Source organism: Brachypodium distachyon, chromosome 4 (genome assembly GCF_000005505.3).
Source record: "Brachypodium distachyon strain Bd21 chromosome 4, Brachypodium_distachyon_v3.0, whole genome shotgun sequence".
Classification (NCBI taxonomy): Eukaryota; Viridiplantae; Streptophyta; class Magnoliopsida; order Poales; family Poaceae; genus Brachypodium; species Brachypodium distachyon.
In genome coordinates this window covers 17228353-17248337 of record NC_016134.3, presented here as the reverse complement: position 1 = coordinate 17248337, position 19985 = coordinate 17228353, and the positions used below count along the sequence as shown (strand labels likewise).

The 19985-nt window shown below is 42.7% G+C and overlaps 2 protein-coding genes across 4 annotated transcripts; both read right to left on the bottom strand.

Annotated features, from left to right (window-relative positions):
- Positions 1 to 1384: 1384 nt before the first annotated feature.
- On the bottom strand, positions 1385 to 12522 carry LOC100826162. The gene is made up of 12 exons (XM_010239350.3): positions 12393 to 12522; positions 8602 to 8970; positions 8430 to 8506; positions 7395 to 8124; positions 4818 to 5081; positions 4468 to 4589; positions 3744 to 3855; positions 3623 to 3669; positions 3384 to 3504; positions 3193 to 3254; positions 2922 to 3120; positions 1385 to 1976 (listed from the first exon to the last, which is right to left on the bottom strand). The coding sequence occupies exons 1-12, from the start codon at positions 12520 to 12522 to the stop codon at positions 1867 to 1869; spliced, it is 2343 nt and encodes a 780-aa protein (XP_010237652.2). The 3' UTR covers positions 1385 to 1866.
- Positions 12523 to 16673: 4151 nt separating this feature from the next.
- On the bottom strand, positions 16674 to 18154 carry LOC100841981 (protein yippee-like At4g27745). Of its 3 annotated transcripts, none has more exons than XM_010239347.3 (3): positions 17800 to 18154; positions 17573 to 17688; positions 16674 to 17154 (listed from the first exon to the last, which is right to left on the bottom strand). In XM_010239347.3, the coding sequence occupies exons 2-3, from the start codon at positions 17663 to 17665 to the stop codon at positions 16927 to 16929; spliced, it is 321 nt and encodes a 106-aa protein (XP_010237649.1). In that variant the 5' UTR covers positions 17666 to 17688; positions 17800 to 18154; the 3' UTR covers positions 16674 to 16926. The 3 variants fall into 3 exon arrangements, with proteins under 3 accessions (XP_010237649.1, XP_003577467.1, XP_003577466.1); XM_003577419.4 differs by having other exon boundaries at positions 17759 to 18152; XM_003577418.4 differs by having other exon boundaries at positions 17804 to 18150.
- Between the last annotated feature and the right edge of the window lie 1831 nt (positions 18155 to 19985).

Sequence of the window (19985 nt, the reverse complement as noted above, 5' to 3'; positions counted from 1 at the left end):
GGTGGAGGGGCAGAGGAAGGTGCCCCCACACGGCACGCATCAACTCCCTCCCTGCGTCGCCGGCCAGCTCGTCAAAGAGGATCCGCTCCATGGGTTGTTTGGCCGAACTTCGGCTGCGCGGGTATGCTTTGGGGGAGAAGACAAGAAATGGAAAAAAGAAAATGTCTCACTGACAAATGGGACCCATATGTCAGTGTAAAACAAATAGAGGCCAAAATATAGGCTCCTGCTGAAGATGGATCTAAAATAGAGGCTGAAAAATTTAAAAAGAAGCACCTAAACAACAAGGAGGGGCCATGTTTTAAAGGCCACTGCTGAAGATGCTCTTATTCATCTGATCATCGGTTCAACTTTTATAACAAAACTTTCATGAAATACCACAGAAAATGGATGGAGAAAAATCAACTCGTAAAATGTTTATTCATAGATGTTGTAATATAATAAAATCCTTACATAGGCCAGACCGCGATCCTATGTGGCGACGACCAAGTCAACGAATCCCGAAGACCAATCAAATCGTCAATAAGGCATAGCCATGCCAACTAGACGCCGGTCAAAAGAGTCAAAAGGTCAAGGCCTCCAATCCATGGTCAAAGGAGCTAGAGTAAGGGCCAAGAAAGCTCTAGGAGCAAATTTACCACCTTACTCTCACTTTTCTTCTCCCTCAAAAATAGCCATGGTCTTTTATCATGGACTCCTAAGCTATAAATATCCCCCCATGAGGGCATGTATCATTCACACTCCATTGGAATAAGATCAAAGGAGAGAGGGCTAGAGCATCTCAAGGAGCCCGCTCTCGAGTGCTTGGATCGAGCCTAGTCTCGACTCGACCTCGGCGACGCGACTTGAGAAGCCTAGTTTCGAGGTTCCGGACCATCTAGTACGACCTCGACTCGAAGTAGAGGGGTCGGGTTAGAGTCTCGAGGGTATCCTAATCTCGCTACTTAGAAAGACGAGTTCAGCCTAGGTCCGAGGCAGCCCTTAGAGATCTCTCGCTATAAGCGACTTAAGAAGACGAGTTCAGCCCAAACGCTTGGCTAACGACCCCCTCGAACCCTCTCCTAACATAGGACTGAGACATACCCGCAGGGTCGACCGAACCTATTCAAAAAATATCGACATGTCAACTTGTCCCAAGTATACGACGACCTTCGCTATAAGGCCGGCGTACATCCCCTACACCTTATTCTCGCATTTGTGCCATCGTGCATTGACACCCCGTATTCCTGTTGTTTTCTAAAACAATGACAATACAAATGATAAGACGGCCAGGCAGAAGAAAAATGTATTGTACTTGTGCCACGTGCGGACGTGCCCAGAAGCAAATAATGAACCTGCAACAATTACAAAACTGGCATGCTCCCGGCTGAATTTATGGCCGAAATGTAGAAATGATTTCTTTGCCAGAATATCAAAATGAAAGAGGTACAATTTACAAACCAGTCAAATTCTCATTGCCAACTACGGAGTACAACTGTTCTATCTAACCACAGGGTTATGAAGCGAACAGTTCAGTTTTCACAAACAAAGCGCAATGAGATCAACTGATCATGGTTCCCATTGCACTACTAAACTTTCAACCATCAAAGTGTGCATTCACATTACAATTGCTCATTAAAGCAAATAGATGCAACAGCCAACACAGCTACTACTGCTCCGAATTAAATCAGAAAACCGATTTGAAGACATATTTACACCGTAGCAGTCAACATTCCTCCAGTTCCATCTCCATTCAGATCCATGTAATGTCAGATGGCGTCACTGAGGTGAAGAACAGAACATGGAACCATCATAGCTGTCTTCAGATTTACAAAGATTGTTGTCTAAGCAATATATCAAACCACATTAAAATATGCAAAGATGTTGTTACTCCTTGGGCAACTGATCATGGGGCTGTGAGACGAAGAGTTTGGCGTTCTCTGCAACCTCTGCCTCGAGCACAGCCTCCAGGAGTATGTCTGAGCCTTTTGGTTCATCTGTGAACACATCAAGGAGCATATATTGGTATGCATTGGTTAGGAGAGTTGTTGCAGTACTTAATAACTTTTAAAATATATTGCATTAGATGGGCGAACAAAAATAAACTAAGAAAATGCGCAAAAACATTACATGAGATTGAAAACTACGGAACTCGGAAGACGCACAGCATTCATTTGTGCGTAACTTACGTCACCTATGTAATATGTTCATATCTCCCTTTTGATATTGTAACTTTATTTGCAACCTACTCCATAATCAGATCTGTAGAAACAAAGTAATAAGCTTGTTTCTCAGAATTTCACGATATACGGCAGAAAATGTTGGTAGAACTCAATTCACAAAGGTAACAAAGGGGTGCTACTAAGGCCGAACTGAAAACGCGAAAATAGTTTAATGACAGACATTCTAAATTTCTAACCAACAGGTTTGAAGGAAGTTCTCTATGGGCTTGTACAAAGCTGTAGAAAATATCACTCGAGTACATATATTCACATTGCTATCTCATACAAATCTAAGAGAGTGAAACATTTTTAGATTTAACCATCAATATAGAGAGAATTACCAACATCGAGAGCAACAAATTGATACTACTAGATCAATCATGGAACATACTTTCAAAATATATAATTGTTGTGAAGCAACATATTTTAGAAGAAATTGATGGTCAAAGTGTGGCTTCAAACATTATGTCAACATCCCAAACTACCTACATATGAAATCACTAGGAGTAGGAGTGCAATCTTGTCATGGACATCAGGTGTACATGGACTTCTAGGGCTCAGTGGTATATGTCTCATTGTAGTGGGACACATCCAAAATAACCACAAGTTAAGTTTTAGTAGTTCCTTGAAATAATTCACAGAAGATTAACACATATAGCACAGAAGTCAGAAGCATCAGTGACAAGATAACGTTAGGAGTTAAGAATGTTGTTCATGTACCTGTGCGTTTGGGAAGCAATCCAGCACTTTCAGCGGATATTGGGAGTATATTTAGCAGTCCATTGCTCTCTTCGAATTTTTCTCCATAACTCACACTTGTCGAAGAACTCATCTTTATTCCTGGGGATTCACTTAGCCTTGCATACATCATTGCTTGGGTATGTAGATCTGTAGAGCCAGTATTCGTCGACTCCATGTCCTTCAGGAGCCAGCAAGCAATGACTAGTAAGCTCACACTTGCACTGAAGTTGAAGAGACAATATCATCATACCTTAGATGTCCCCTTTGTAGATCTATCAGCAACATCAAACTTTGTAGCTTCAGCTGTGCTTGCTGATATGTTGGTAAAAGACCTCGTTAGTCAATTAGTCATCCAACCAAATAAAGCGTAGGGAAGCAATATATCAGAATTCAGAAAGGAACAAACAGGCAAGTATAGTAAGGGAAACACATTATAATCACCAGAGTTCTGAGTCCTGTCCGGATTATTCAACATCGTCATAAATGGTTCAGGATTTTTTCTACAAAAGCTTTCGATTTCATCACGAATCATACTGCGAATTTGATCACGAAATTCTTCTGGCTGCACATTGATAATTAACTCTATCAACAGATGTATCAACATAAATGGAAATAGAAATAAAATGAGCTATTGTTTTAATAAGAGCGTGGAACTGAAAGACAATGAGATATCATCATACCTTACTTGCAGAACCATCATATGATCCTGCTTCAGCCAAGCCTTCTGCTGTTTCAACAGAGAGCATATTAGGGTAATTCAAATACAGTACATAAAAGTAATAATCATATAGAAAAAGTTACCACTATTATGCTGCCTCTTGATAAACTGGCCAGGAGTTAATCTAGATAAGTTCTGAACTTCATAACCAATTGATTGTAACTTTGACATAGCATCTTGAAGCTCCGTATTAATCTGAATAATATAGGGGCATAAATTAAATGTGCATAATGTTGAATTCCACCATGTGGGATGTGTCAGCTATACTGAATAATGCATGGCATGAAATATTAGCAATTTATGATTGATTAATCATTCAATCTGTCAAAAATTGTAATCGATATTATATAGGGACAATCATACTACTAACAGCATATATGCAACAAAAATAGTATTACTAGCAATTATTCTTTGACTTGGTCAGCCCAAAATGTATTAGCAGCTAATGGTGAGTTTCCTTTGTTCTAACTAGAAAATTATTCTGGGAATTATGAGTTATAGCATTTCTGAAGATTAAAGTTACATGAACTTCAGTATGGGTGATTATAGGCCTATCGGCATAATGCAAACTCCTGCCAAAGTCCTCCCAAACGGAAAGGCTAACCGTATCACAGGTTGAGAACCAATCAACCAAGAGGCCTCATCAACCAATTAAATGCCATACATCAAGAATCCTACATCATTGCACAACACAAAGGAACAACCCCTCATGCTCAAGCAGCCCAATTGTGTACATACAATTGCCAGATGTCTCAAATGGCATTGTATGTGCAAGAATCAATTCACAGTTGTTCTGTGGCAGAGTACCTTCTTCGCTGCAGTCTGCTCGAAGATGTCGTCCATTTGTCGGCGGTACAACATGAGGCGCCCGACTGCTCTCCCTGTCATCCGTCCTGCCACCCTTGCCATCTTAATCATGTCGCTGGGCTCTGACAAGAGAACAAAAGAATCAGACTCAGACTACACCCAAAAAACATAGGAAATTGCTAACATTTGCGGTTCCACCACAAATTGAAAAAAGTGCATCCCCCATTTTTTTCTTCGTCTGGCAGCAAATGGCTACAGATCGAACCCCGATTCAACATAGCAGGCAAGGTAGACAACGAGATTGAACAGAAGGCAGGAGAAAAAGAGAGATGCGGCCGCTCCGGTCTTACTCATCATGACGGAGCAGGCCCCGAGGATGACCAGCAGCTGGCCGGTGGAGACCCCCAGCATCTTGCCCCCGGAGCCAGCGACCGGCCAGAAAGGCCTGGCGAGGGCGGCGCGTGCGCGGAAGCTGGAGAGCTGCGGGGCGGGTGGTGCTCGCGGCGCCCTTGGCCACGGCGTGACTCGTGAGCCGGCCCTGGGCGAGGCGAGTTCGCGTGCTGGCCCAAGCGTAGCGGGCTGAATGAAAACCGTGGGCCGAACGGGTGTCAGCACTCGCACATTTCGCGTACTCGCTCGAGTTTAGCTGAAAAACAACTTTACGCTCAAAAAACAAAGCTAAAAAAAAGGTACTCGCTCGAGTCTTGAAAACGATGACATTTTGGATAAAAAAAACGCTTTGGTCACTTATTTCTATTTTTGGAATTTCTTGTTCATGCGTTCACGTGCATTTTAATTCCTTTCACTTTTTTTTGCGGGTAATTCCTTTTGCTTTGACATGGAAACATGATGCACCCAAAAATTCGTATTCAATCGTCTCTTCAAAATTCACATATAAACTGGCTTGTGGTATGAAGGCATTTGAATTAATGAAAGCCGCTTTGATCTGAGCATTCAGATATAGTTAGTGGCTTGTTCAACATTTCGACAAAGTTAGTGGCGGCCATTAAGTTTTTACAGCTAGCTAGAGTGGCTAAGGGTGAAAGTGTTAGGATAATTACCGTCCGAAACCGTTTCCAAATCCGACGGTATAGGATATGGTAAGAGAAATAACTATCCGGTCGGATACGGTATAGAATATGGTACGAGCGTATCCGACGCATGGATACCTGATTATTCGAAATTATGGCCGGATAATCCGACACTAATAAGTCGGATATTATCGGTTTTCATCAACATGCTACATGTACCCCAACATAAACTTAGAGTGTGTATGCTGTCATACTGATATTGGAACTTTTAGTGTGTATATTAGCAATGAGTATGTCTGTGTGTCTGTGATCTTAGCCATAGTATGGTATCTGGGTCAACATAAATGACTATGAACTTATTAGTTATTACTACTATGTACATGAACTATACACCTATCATTATCCGTTTCCGGTACGCGTCGCTCCGCTACTGTACCATATCCGTTTTTGCATCTGAATCCGCATCCGTGCCATTTTCAAATCCGATAAAAGAATACAAAATAGGATACGGTATAAGTATTATCCGACCGAAGCCGATCCGTTTCACCCTTACATATGCAATTTGTCCTTTCCTATTTTTTACAAGGTGATGTTCAGAGAACTCAAAAGAAACTAAGATAACAAGGGATTGTAGCTGCAAAACCGGTAACTTCTTTCACTAATCATAGAAAATGATGGTCAGAACTTAGAAGAAACTAAGATAACAAGTGAGTGTAGCTACAAAGTCGATAACTCCTGTCACTAAGCATAGAAAAATTGTAAACTTTTATACTCAAATAATCAAGGATTTCTTCAGTAATTTATTCTTCGAGTCAATAATTCGAATTCACTCAATTCTACTTCTGAACTTCTTCAACAACAACAAATATTTATACTTTCAGAACTACAATATTTCTTCTTTTTGTCTCCCAGATTTAGATTCAATATCCGACTCATTTTCATTGAAGCATGTAAACTAGGTCATTCCTATTAGTCACAACATTTCAAATAATTCATCAAAAACACTTCAGATAGTTCATGAAACATACTTCATTTGATAATCCAAACCAAATGTGAAACTTGGTTGTAAACATACCACAACCTTATGATCCCAAAATCCTACCATCAATTAAAAGCTAAACATGATGTAAATAAGCATTCCCATGACTTCAGTAGATGCATGCAACTGGCATTTTTTTATAAGATGACACTCCTCTAACTAGCCTGCTACAAATGGTATTATTTCACACACACCGTGTGAAAGAACCATATATTGCGGAGCCATGGGCTGAGTACCCGCCTGCATCAAAGAAATCATCATCGTCTGTCAAATCCTGCAATGAGAAAAGAAGTTTAGTTAGATGAACCATATCTAACCGCATAGTAATTCATGTACAAAGCCTTAAAACACAAGAGACAAGGTAGTTTTGAAACCAGTGACATGCAATGAAAATCAACATATATATGGCATATGGGAACTAAAAAAGTCATAACGCAGGAAAAGTAAACTGGATAGGCATTGTAGGACATGAAAAGACAAAGATTATTACTTTTCATTAAGCACAAGAATGTCATCCCAGGAACAACTTCCATCTAGCTCATTTGTTCCTATAAGGGGGCCATTGTTGTAATTCGGTTGATCATTGACAGCTTCTGGATCAACTGAGCCTTGTTCTTGCATAGAGAGGATACCACCTTCACTCCCACCATTCAACATATGAGTTGAGGTGACGTAACTAACCATTTGAAGGTTAGGCAATGTATAACTACCGATGCCAGAAGTTATACCAAGTGTAGAGCTCTCATTCAGTAATTGTATGGAGCTTGTGTCGTTGCTTGCTACATTGAATGACACATTCTGCTCACTGGTACTCAAGATTGCTCCCATTTGATTTTGCAATTTGTTCTGACACATACTGCCAGCTGATGCGGTGGCAAGGCTTGTGACATGGTTGATGTTCAAGATGTTGGCCTGTGATTCTCTTCCATCTGTATTACCATGATCAGACAATTTTGCATCTTGCCAAAAATTGCCAATGTCCCTATTGTCGTCTCCACATGGATTCTTCTGAGATGAGTGTCCATGTCTCAGTTGGGGAGACGGTTGCACTGGAAGCTGATTTGCATGCACCAGCAACCCACCATATGGTATTCTTGCAAAGTAGTTGCCAGTATCATTGCCTATGCTTGCCTCCAATGGCTTTCCACACAAAATGTTGGAATAGGATATGCCACAAGAACGAAAAGAAGAAAATGCATCAGCTGGCATGTTTGCATATGAGTTGGAGGAAGAGGTATGTTGTCTTGCATCTGGCAACGGTGATGATGCAGAGGTGACATCCTTGAGGAACATGCTACCACCATTGTCAATTTGCCCCATGCCCAAGTCGTCCCTCTGTTTTGACTGAGTGGGCATGACATTGTCCGCTCCAAATGAAGACGGAGAATGCGAATCGATCCTTGTGGAAAAGTTGTTTCGAGATGGCTGATACTGCCCATGTCCATGGTAATATTGAAAGCTTTCTGGTTCTTTCATTGCGTTGAACGAGGAGCTTAGTCTAGTTGATGCATCAGCAGATGGATTGGAGTTCATTATTGTGTTATTTTCGACCTTTGTTTTGACCTTTTTGAGGTATAGCCGATACTTCTGAAATAACAAGATAGGAAACCACATATGTGTGAGCCACACTCATGGAAATCATTGTTCAAGATATGAAGAAAACATATTAAAGCAATCGAGATACTGTTGAATAGTCTAACAAACACTAGAAATTTGGGGCATATGCATTATATGAAATATGTCTCATGCACATTTTCACAAAGTAACATTAATTAGAAGTTTATTATACACATTGCATGAAGCATTATTAAGATTAGAGTATTGCATGTCAAATATTATCTAGAAAGAATGACATCAACATGCAAAGTAGGTACAAGGTGTATAAAATAAACCTGTAGATGACTTGCAATATTCTCCCTATTGAGGTAATCCACATCCATCATATCCAATATCTTTTTTGGTACTGCTTCTACATGTACATAAAGAAAACGTTTGTTGCTGAGAACAAATGCCAAACACAAATGCTTTATTTTGATGAATAAACAATGAAATTTGAGTGCTTACTATCGATGCCCAGCTGGTTAACAGCTTTCAAAAATATGCCATGCAGCTCCTTGGTCCATCTCACCCTTGGCTTTGTCTGGGCCGATAACACCACGTTCTCTTTGATTTCATGAGAGACATCACCATGATATTTAATCATCCCTGGGCATTTCCTAATGTCCTTTGCAGGGCCCTGCTTCTCATCAGCATAATAATTCTTGCCACTGTTGATGCTGCTGCGGTCGTTCCTTAGGTGAGGATTTCTCCTCCTTACTATATGCTGCCATATGTTCTTGAGCTCCTTGGCACACAATGGTTTCACCAAATAGTCACACGCCCCATTAGTTATCCCCTTCATCACAGTTTCTATCTCCTCGTTCGCAGATAGCACTGCATGACATTTTGATCAGTTGTGGATTGCAAACAATATATATTCAAAACATAAAATAAAATGCACAACATACATTGATTGTCCCAATTAATAAACATCAGAAAAAGGTGTTCATTTCATCTTTTCCATTTTCATTGAACGCAAATGTGTTCACCACATTGGACAATGAATCAAAATGTGTGAAAAACAATGAGACTCATGTCACAACTATGGTTATGCGACTCATGTCACTATAAACATGATAGATTGCACACATTCAATTAAATAAATGGGTGTCGTTCACCGAGCGAATATAGAGTTGGTGTTGGTATATGCTTCAAAAAAACAAGATAATAATGCTTCAACATAAATAAATGGACATTGTTCATTGCATTAATGTAGAGCATGACAGTGCTTGTAGGTGGAAGGCGGTGGGGCTCAATGCAGCACGTGTCAATGGTGGTCGAGAGAGATGGTGGCGTACATGACATGAGCTTCCTAGCCTGTTTGTGGCCCTCCGGGGGTTGTAGGCGCAAAGCTAGAAAAAACTCATAAAGTGGAGGAAAGTGGTGGATCTTGACACAAGATGTAGGGTACACACATCTAGCGGCCTGGGTGCGTGATATAGAGCCCGCACTTTATAGGTCGTGGAAAGAACTTGTATCCTTCGGGGTGTGTTGTGGGCCATTAAGTGCTAAGACATAGGAGATTTGTATGATATTATGGGCCGGCCACATACCATGGTAATATTTCTTTTGCATGCACTTTGTGACGACTAGGCCACAACCCAGTATTGCCCCCAAGAGGAATACCCTGGCTTGTTAGTGTGAGTCTCATGTGTAGTTCTGTGGTGGATTTAGTCACACGTGCACAACAATTAGATACACTTTGGTTCAACATATATATCCTTGTGTTCAAGACACATAGAACCATTGGGTTAATTATTTTACACTAAGCGTGGATGATAGCACGAGAGCAGTGCTATGTATATATGCCCTGACCCATAGGTGGGCTAGGTATTGAGAAAATTTGGGCACTGGTATATAAAAGCAAACCCTGCTGGCCGCTGCATGAGCCGTGTGTCCACGTGATACCCTGAAGGGAACATGTATAGAGGGGTGGTCTACATATGCCATTTAGTAGTGTGTGCTGCCGAAGGCATCCCCTAAAAGAGGATAAGTATAATACCCCAACATGTTAGTGTGATCCATTTGTAGTTCCACATGGATATTCGAGATAGAGTTGGTCCAGAGTATATATATATTGACTTCACACCACAAGTAGGATGGGCATATATCGAAAAAAATTTGGTCAAGATGTTACCATAGCTACAAGTACGAATTTTTTTGGGTCAAGATGTTACCACAGCTACAAGAGCCACACGTATGACTTCATGCTAGTAGGTGATGCGCTACACCTAGTTGTGCCTTAAGGCCATCACTTCAGTTGGCATTGCTAAGAGGATTCGCCTAGTGTGTACGCCAAGGGAGATGACAACAGGTTCCGGTAAGGCGGCTATTTGGCTACATACAGGGGACGGAGCCAGGATTGAATCATAAGGGGGGCAAATAAGAACACTGGAAGATTGGAGGGGGCAATTAAGCCTTAGATTCTAGCAATTTTCCATTTTTCACTTTCAAACGCCCCTATTTTTTACCTTGCGGCAGAATTGTTGGGGGGGGGGGGGGGGGGGGCAAAGCCCCTGGCTACATGTGATTGCTTCTTGCATCCACATTTGCAGAGTAGCCTAGTTCTGGAGGTGGATATGGCTTCTCACTCCTTGATAGGTGGATGATGGCAACTAACTTGGTACGAGATATGGTCTCGAGGCCTTTATCTCTAATTCTTTATCACCGTCGAGTCTATAATGACCCTATCCTACTTGTTGTATATGTCACATCAGATATGTGTCCTGCTCGACGAAGATGCAGGGTCATCCCATCCCGACGAGGCCATTCATGGCTGTGGTATAATGCTTTGTCTTTTAACCTTATTATATTAGTCCTCTTATCTGTTCATTGCTAGTCTCGGTGCTCCTCTTGGTCAATAATGTTCCCTTCTTTGATCTATTCAACATAGGTAAGGCAGATTTAGCTTCTTCAGCTAACCGTGGGTGGCAAGCTATCATCAACTAGGTTTTTTCTCACCTGTGCTCGGCTCCATCCATGTGTTGATCCTACGTGCAATGATCCAACAACGTTTGTTCTGGTGGTGCATCTTTCTATTGGTCTATGGTCCCGCCCTGTTGTAAGTTTTCTCAGTTTTTGCTCTTTAGTTATTCTACTTTATGTCTTTAAGTGAATTGCACTTGAGTTTTGTCAAACAAAAGTGTATAGACACTTCATATTATTTAAGGAAAGAAATACACGCATTTTATTGCTATAACGAATAATTTAGACTCTCCTAGGGGACACTAGACTAAATCCCACCTTCCATAAAAAATAGACACCCCTCTAACACCTGGATATATAGCCAGTCCATACAAATTCGACATGTGTGCTGACAAAATCAATATCGCCCTAGCCTTTGATAGGGCCGAGTATAATGTCAGCAACAATGCAACTGGGTGACCATGAACCACCGGTCCCATATCTTTACTCTAATGTGAGAAGATAATATATTGCATACTCCGAAGTGAATAGAGGAAACATATTTTAAGAAAATATGCAGTGTAAAAGACATATATGTCTTGTGTTGTCCTTCTCCCCTGTGTTTAGAATGGTCATGGTTGTCGAATCTGCCATGAAGTCCAGTGAGTTTCTTTATCCTCCTTTGTCGCTGATGTCAAGCCCCAAGCCTCATTGACATATCCTTGGCCATTGATCTTCTCCGTCTACACGACTGCTATCACCTCCACAGCTTGCTAATACCACCACCATCACTGCTGCCCACCTTCCTGTTAACGTTTTGCAACTACCATGATATCCAGCGGTGAAGCTACCGTGCGTATGTGCAGTATAGACAATCTCACCAACCGCCGCCACAGCCGGTCTACCCATAGGCCCCGGCTATAGGCCAGAGCACCAGGAAATTAATATCCTCTAACCGCGTAAAAAATATCAACAGAGAAAAAAGACGGCAGAGGAAGAGGATGGCTAATAGGCGCACTGTTTGATTGATCATATTGATCCTACATCACATGGCGACAAAAAATAGAGCATGCACTGCATGCATTCACTAAGAATACATACGTCGTCACATGTATGTGTAGGATGCGAGACCATAAGTTCGATGCATTGAGTACTTTTATTATCGTTCTCAGGGTGAGCTACTGGCTGAACCTATGGTCTCACATAGTACTCAATATATCTACACACAAACATCTTCTACACAGAAAATATTTGTTTCCTGCATGCCTTGCCATCCAAACCAAAGATATACATAGTACTCAATGTCTCTACACAATAGAGCAAACATTTTTAATAAAAGATAGTGGCCTTACTGATGACGGGGAGATCCATCTCGAGACCGATGTGCTCAAGGAGCTCGAAACCGTCCATGTCTGGCATGTGAACATCGCTGATCACCAGATCAAACTGGTCCTTCCCCTCCCTAAGCATCTGGAGCGCCATCACCGGATCCCTCGTCATTGTTGCTGCCGCGGCAAAAAAGCAAACAAATTAATGAGCCACATGATTTTTTTTGACGAAACGCAGTTGAGACTGCTTCATTAATTAAAGTAGGAGCAAAAGTATAAAGATTGTGCTAACTAAAAAAATACAAAGAGCATCCCGAGATGGCTTGCACTACAGACATCGACACAAGAAAAAAAAAAACACGCAACGCTAAAGGAGAGCCCATGACACCATCAAAGGGTATCGCAACACCAAGACATTGCAAAGAGCACAAACATCACCATCATACCCTACTCAGCGGTCATCATGACAAGGCCATCCGAGAGAACATTGCAACAAGTTCCGACAGTGTAGTCAAAGGACCTCCCTCTGCCGAGACAAACGTCAAAGGGCATTACAAAGCCGAGACCACACACCGGACATGAACCTTGAACACCTACTCTTATATAGGAGAACATCGAGCAGAGTACGAAGATGCTAGCCACCTACTCCAACCAAAGGCGCTGGTCAATACGGACTACAATGCAGGAACACAATACAAAGCTAAACACAACACATGGAAGAGCATCGGTGACGCCCGAAGGAGGAAGCCAGGAAAGGCCACTACCCATTGCCCAGTAGCCGCATCGACCTGCCAGGAACCTACAGCTCCAAGAAGGCGACTTCCAAGGCAGTCCGTGACATAGACGCGCCGTCGTCTAGTCAAGAGGACCTAGAGCTTAATTTCAACCCGATCTAAGAGAGGGGCCACAACAATACCTCAAAAAAGACCACGGCATCCGCAAGCATCGACATTGTTGGAACCAGGTATGGTTGGCCTAGGCTTTGCTCGGCCCCATGGCTATCTGCAGCAGGTAAAGCAACAATAAACAACAAGAAGAAAGAAATCTGGTACGACAATCGCCACCTAACCCAAATGGACAAGGTAAGCTCCTCCTCCCCCCCCCCCACCCTGCTAGCGCCCGAGCAAGGGAAGAGATGAAAGAAACCAGCATCGGGGCGTCGCCCAGCCATGCACGACTGGCGGCCATGAAGGGCAAATGCCAGCAGGACATCCAGTTTGCTAGCCTCAACAAGAAGCCACAAATCGATCTACGCACAATGCACTGGATCTTGGTTCTAGCGACCGAGCGCCCTCTAGTCGCCGCCGCAATCGCCCCTTACCACACTAGCACACCCATGCTTTGGCCCGCCGCAGCACAGAACTCACACCACTGCAACATCCCTAACACATCCTTTAGAGGAGGAAACGGGGGCGCCACCATCGCGGCAAGGCGGCAGTTGCAACGGAAAAAAAGAGAGATCTCAAGGGTTCGGGCCTAGCGGCGGCTAGGGTTTGTCCCCCTTGAGACAAAACGAGGTTCGGTTGTTCTTGGTTTTTTGGATTTCGTGAAGACAACTGATTTATTCCCTACAGATTTAACCATGGATGCAACGTACATGTATATCAATCCTAATGGAATAGGGGAACATGGAGAGGTGGGCAGGAAACACTACTCACGCTGGTAGTTGCACCGACGCAAGAGGCCCTCTAGGACCTTGAGGCTCACAGGGTCATCATCTACGGAGAGCACGCGCAACCCTGCAGGGAACTGCTTCACGGCCCCATACCTGCCATAGGTTTCCTCACTCATGGCCGTTATGTCTTCCCCTGGCAAGGCAAACAAAAAACCGTCTCAAACAACCTAGACCACGAAACGTCACGCCAAAACCCTAACCTAGAGCATTAATCCAAGAAAAAAGAGCCCCAAAGATCCCTCCTTTCTCACCTTGTTACCTCTCGCTCACCGAAAACAAAGACAAGACTAGAGAGAAGTAGCAACAAAGTTACGATGGAACGGGGGGCGGAGGGGGGTGGTGTTTACTTACGGAGCTAGAACATGCCGGTGCGCTCTAGAGATGGAAATTGTCATTCCAGCGCGAATTGCCCAACCCCTTAATTTCCTGTATTCCATTGCCAATGTGACACTGGGTTGACGCCTCTCTATGTCTTGCCGATGCTTACCATATTTGAGGTAAAATGCTTAGGAAAGAAGTCAATGCATGGCGTCTTTGGTGCTATATAGGTGGCTCCGTTGGCGACAGTGCTGATCTGGCGGCAGCGTGTCTTGGCTGGTGCGTCGACTTCGCCAGCGTCCTCTCCATTGGGCACTCGAGTGGAGAAGGCGTCAAGGCCGATCTGACTGCAGCGTGCCATGGTTGTCCTCCGCAGTGCGGGTGGCTGTTCCGTCGGTGCAGGAGGTACCGCGTCAGCTGTCGGGGCAGACGGCTGCCTTTTCCTCCGCGTTCGCTAGCTTGTCAGGTGGGATCCCACGTGTGCTAATTTCTAAACTTTAGCTTAAACTAGCTGGTCACGTGTGCTTCGTTGCACCGCTGAAACAAACGTAGATTTTTTTTTATTACAGAACGCGATAGAGCGATGGTAGCTGCCAGCACGATCTAGGACTACTTGTGATCATCTTTGCCGAGCCATGGACTACTGGTGCAGCATTTCCTACTTGATGTACTAAACTGTTCCCTGCTCCCAAGTTCATCGTGACGCATTCTACTCTTAAAATTACGTTTTAAAATGCACGACGAAACAGTGCAGCAGATATGATATGGGGTCGGGGTGGCCCGATTTTTCGATGAGATTGATAACTCTCAATTTGGGTAGGAGGTGACGATGACGATCCGACTACAGCCTAGAAGGTAGCGCCTTAGCAATTAATACACCAACTTCAGAGGGTTACTAATCACGCGGGGGCACGATCAACCTGACCACGAAGATCTTTGTTCCTGCAAGCAATCGAAGAACAAACAAGAACAAGATAAATAGCGGATGCAATCTGAAATTGCGAATATACTATATCAAACCAATGTCTCAACGAGACGATAAGTTAGAGTCTTGACAACGGTAAAACAGAGTAGCAAAGATGGCTAAACTTTATCTAATCAAAACCCAAGGCTCCATAGGAGGGCTCATGGGGTATAAATAGGAGGGGAACTAGGTGGTTTTCGGCCAGGCCTTTGAGGGACTCCGAAACGGTCTAGGAATCCTCCTAAAACACAACGAAGACATCTAAAAATTGGCTGGACCCTATTACATGGCCTTAGGCTCAATAAAGCAAGGTTATAACCCTCATCTTTGGCCCATAGATACCCATTGGAGGGGGAATCCTCCACTTGGCCGAAATTTTATTGATGAAGAGGATGCGGCTTTTTTCTCATCTCTCGTTATGACGGTTTCAATATTCTGAAATCATCACTTGAGTTAGCTCCCGCCACCTTGCTGCCACCTCCATGGTTTGCTGTCCAACGCTGATCCTTGAGATCCAAGCTAGGTCCTTCATTCCTAAAACACATAAAAGAACCCATCTTAGGTTGCAGCATATTCTCATTAATATTAAATGAAGTACCGAGGAACGAAAATACCTGATAATTTAGTTGTTGTGCACGAGTTCTAGTAATTGGTCCATGTATCTCCGGTACTTGAGGTGTAGGGCTGTGGTTGTATCATTAGTTGGGATGTCCTCATCAAGATAGAAAAACGATCGGATCATGTCTGCACCAAAGAATGTCAACACTGTCTCTATTCCAACTCATTATACGACATACAAATGTATACAGAGTAATATTTAGCTGCAAAAATCAGTGGGCTATGTATAAACCGTTGAAATCTAGGGTATGTACTCCATGAGGAAAAGCATAGCCACCTGATGATATCAGGTTTCGGCATCTGCCGTAGTTCAACCAATTGATTGCAAGAACTTGGTAGACACAACAGGCTGTGTCAGGGATTCTCATGTCTGTGATACATACCCTTGTCACAGATGAAGACATACTAATTGTCAGGACTTGAAACAGTTTTATTCAGCTGTGAACAACCCTAAATTTGAGACCAGCAGCTATGCAAAAGTTAGAGAAACTACAAAAAAAGCCCACATAATCTACAGCACATTCGTATGGTCACCTACCACTTTAGAATGGAACATCTCTGATGTACAATAATTCCATAAATGGATACCCAAAATGTGTCAGGGGTGAACTATTCATGGTTAAATACAAATCTGAAATCTGCTTCCCTACATTTGCTCACATCATTAAAGTCAGGACAAGGTGCCAACTGATATTATACCCCTTGAAGCATTACTTAATTTGACGCTAGATGACAACTGGCAAAAGAGAATCAAACATTATTAAACCATCCATTTATGAACAATGAGAAAATGGTTGGTTCCCAAACAAATGAACATAACTTTGTCTCCCCACAGAGAACCAGGTGCAAATTACAAGTGGAATGGAAACAGGATGGTGCAGCCTAGAATTCAGAAGTTACAGGCGACTGCTATGTACAAAGACACGAATCACAATTCACATCTCCATTAAGAACATTTTGGCATGTTGGCGACTCTTTATTTACTACCAATTCTCCTGTACGATCTTCGCTTTCTCAAATATGAACTTGCCTTCCTTGTACTTCTGCGATTCCTCATAGGCTTTCTCGTACTTCCAGCCCAGCACCTCACGGCAATCACGGCAGTGGATATCAGCGACCGTGTGAAGCCCCGTCATGAGTTGCCTGTCCTCCTTTGCCCCCGTAACGACATTCATGGCGTGAGAGAAGAGAAATGCACGACCATTCTTCCCCTAGAACAGCCAAAAGAGCAAGGGCAGGTAGTATCAGTGTCATCCTCCAAACACAATAAAAATCTAAGATATATCTAACAAGTTCTTCATCTGAAGTCATCGAGTTATAGAATCCGAACTGCCAGGACAAACCCAAGTAACTCTGGTTAACTGAAACCCTGCTATATTAGTGTCTGAACATCTCAACAGCAGTTGTAACTAACAACTGCAGTTCCTAAACCTCTTTAACCTCATTTGATGCCAAATTTAGCATTCCATACCCAAACAATCCGACATTACTGTTCCACCTGAGTTCCTAGTGATTCAGTTCTATTCAACGTTGATCCCTAATACAGGGCCCCAACCCACAATAGTTCAACAAGGGGAACCCGCCCTGAAGCCTGAAGGTAAGCTAATTATTCAGTAATTCTTCCTTCACCTGAAAGGCCTTGGAGATGATGTCGTCGTGGAGGCAGACGTGGTTCCTGCAATGGTGGCAGCTGTAAACCCGCGGCCCGACCAATTCCGCCATCACCAGTTCAGGCACCCCCTATCCTGCAACCAATTTCACCGAATCAAGAACTGACGCGCCGCACCACAAAAGGGATATTACAACCAATTTTACCTCGACACCCAGAATCAAGAAACCAGGTACCGGAATCAAACCTACTTTCAATCGGTCCCCGCGGCTGATTCGAGAAGCGGAGGGGAGACGGGGAAGAAGAGGCCGCCACGCAAGACGACGGATCAATCGGACACGCAAGAAAGGACTAGAGGGGCCGCCGAGGAGAGGAGAAGGAAAGAGACGGCGAACAAACGAAACCAAACTCGGCACGAAGGAGACGTCGGGTTAAGAAAAACCGCGAGATTTAACCGTTTGGAGCCGACTGTGATTTGTGAAGAAGGGGAGCCAATTGGGGAAAGATTGAGGTGGGATGAACGCAGAAGAGGAACAGTGAGTGTGAGAGCGATGAAAAGAATGCAAGTAGGACGGGAAAGGGAGAGTGTGACGGTGTTAGAATATAGAAATCGCTAGAGTTTATCCGACTTAAGAATCTGGATTAGGAGACAAATGTTTTGCCAACATGCATGATCCGTATTTTACAGGGGCTCGAAAAAAGAGGGCTGAACAACGGCACACCTTCTAGATGAAAGTATTGGAATCTATGAGAGTGAATGTTTTTTCTTCCGTCCGATCAAGAAGAGCTTGGCCGTAATCCGCGTTTCTTTGCATCTTATTCTGCGTAAGTGCCAATTTTAGTTTTATGGGGACGGTTTGTAGGTATAGCAACTTTAACCCATCACGCGGGGAGGGTTAGGGAGCGGACGTTCCCTATATGGATAAGCACACCTTATATATATCAAAGTAAAATTGGTATTCATGTGTAAGTTTGGCAAAAATTCCTTTTTTCGAATTATCTTCGAAGAAAGATAGCCGTGACAAGCGAAGAAGAAAAAGAAAATGAAGAAACTGGCCAAGGAAAGTTTAACTAGCAAGGTGCGAGGTGGACACTAAACTCACCCGCAGCCAAAAAGAATGGAAAAGCTAGTGGCCTTAGAGGCTCTCTTAATCGACATACAACGATGCTTCAACTTGATATGACCAGAGGTGGCAGGCACAAGGGGAAAATAAAATGGAGGATGGAGAAAAAACGCGAGAATTAAAAGAAGGAGAAAGATGTGAAGCCAGATGAGTTAGTGAAAAAGAATGTGAAATTTCTTCTTTATGGAGCAATTATTGAAATACTAGATTACAATTGTTACTACCATATGAGATATTGATACCACAGCCCCAAAATAGCTTCAACCAGATAGGTAGGCCTAAAATCCTCCAATCCTTCGAAAATTTTGTGTTGGTAAATTTGGTTAGAGATGTTGGAAAGAGAATTTAGAGATATTAGGTTAAGATGACCTCACAGGAAGGGAACATGATAAGTGCTTCACGCAGTCACAATTCGGGGAGGGGATGTTTTTTGCTTCTTTTCTTATAACTTTTGAAACAAACATCTAAATTAAGATAGTCGTGTTTACAGAGAAAACATGAGTGACAAGATAGTCCACCTATAGCACATAAGAAGACATAAAATAGAAAACGGAAAATATAAGACATGAAGCATGAGGCAAGGCGGGACAACTACAAGTCATAAGGCACGACAGGGATAACAATGAGAGGTAAGACACCGAAACAATTTGTCTTTTGGAATTTTGATTCAAAAGTTACCGTGTTTTGTATTTTTTTTAAATCCACCATTTGAGAGTCTCCTTGTGCGCCCTGCGTGACGTGCAACATTTGTTAAGTTAGAAGCGTGGCCTGTATTGTGTGGGATGCTTGAAGCACAGGTGAAATCTTACGGATAACCTTCCCAAGGTTGTACCCTTTTCTTAACAATATATAAGGTTTCGGCTCAAAAAACTATACAACCTCATGCTAAAACTTATTTATGTGATCACATGTCTATGTTGTGGTGTTCACTGTAGAAAAAATACTAAGCTGTCCAAACTCGATTTGGTATTGATAAGTTTAATTGATTCCACCAAGCAATTTTAGTCCCAACCAAAAACTAAACTATTGCAACTCAATTATATTTTTGATTTAACCTTAAACGAATGCTCCAACTGTACATGAAAATTTCAGTTTCAAGTGGACGCTAAGAACGCATAAGTATGTCGACGGGGCGGACAAAATGTTAATATACACAAAAATTATTGAAAGTGAAAAAATGTCAGTTCGGAAAAGTACTACTCCCTCCGTTTCATATTAAGTGTTCAAATTTGCTTAAATATGAATGTATTTATACACAAAAAACGTCTAGATAAATGTAATAATACGTCACTTAATATTGGACAGAGTG

Bases quoted from the DNA above. Each gene is read 5' to 3' on its own strand.
- LOC100826162 (XM_010239350.3), bottom strand. From the start codon at position 12,522: ATGGCGCTCCAGATGCTTAGGGAGGGGAAGGACCAGTTTGATCTGGTG. The intron at 8,971-12,392 runs GTAAGGCCACTA...AATGTCATGCAG, and splicing joins GATGGATCTCCCCGTCATCA to TGCTATCTGCGAACGAGGAG. The intron at 3,505-3,622 runs GTATGATGATAT...ATCAATGTGCAG, and splicing joins ATGATGGTTCTGCAAGTAAG to CCAGAAGAATTTCGTGATCA.
- LOC100841981 (XM_010239347.3), bottom strand. From the start codon at position 17,665: ATGGCGGAATTGGTCGGGCCGCGGGTTTACAGCTGCCACCATTGCAGG. The intron at 17,155-17,572 runs GTGAAGGAAGAA...TGGCTGTTCTAG, and splicing joins TCATCTCCAAGGCCTTTCAG to GGGAAGAATGGTCGTGCATT.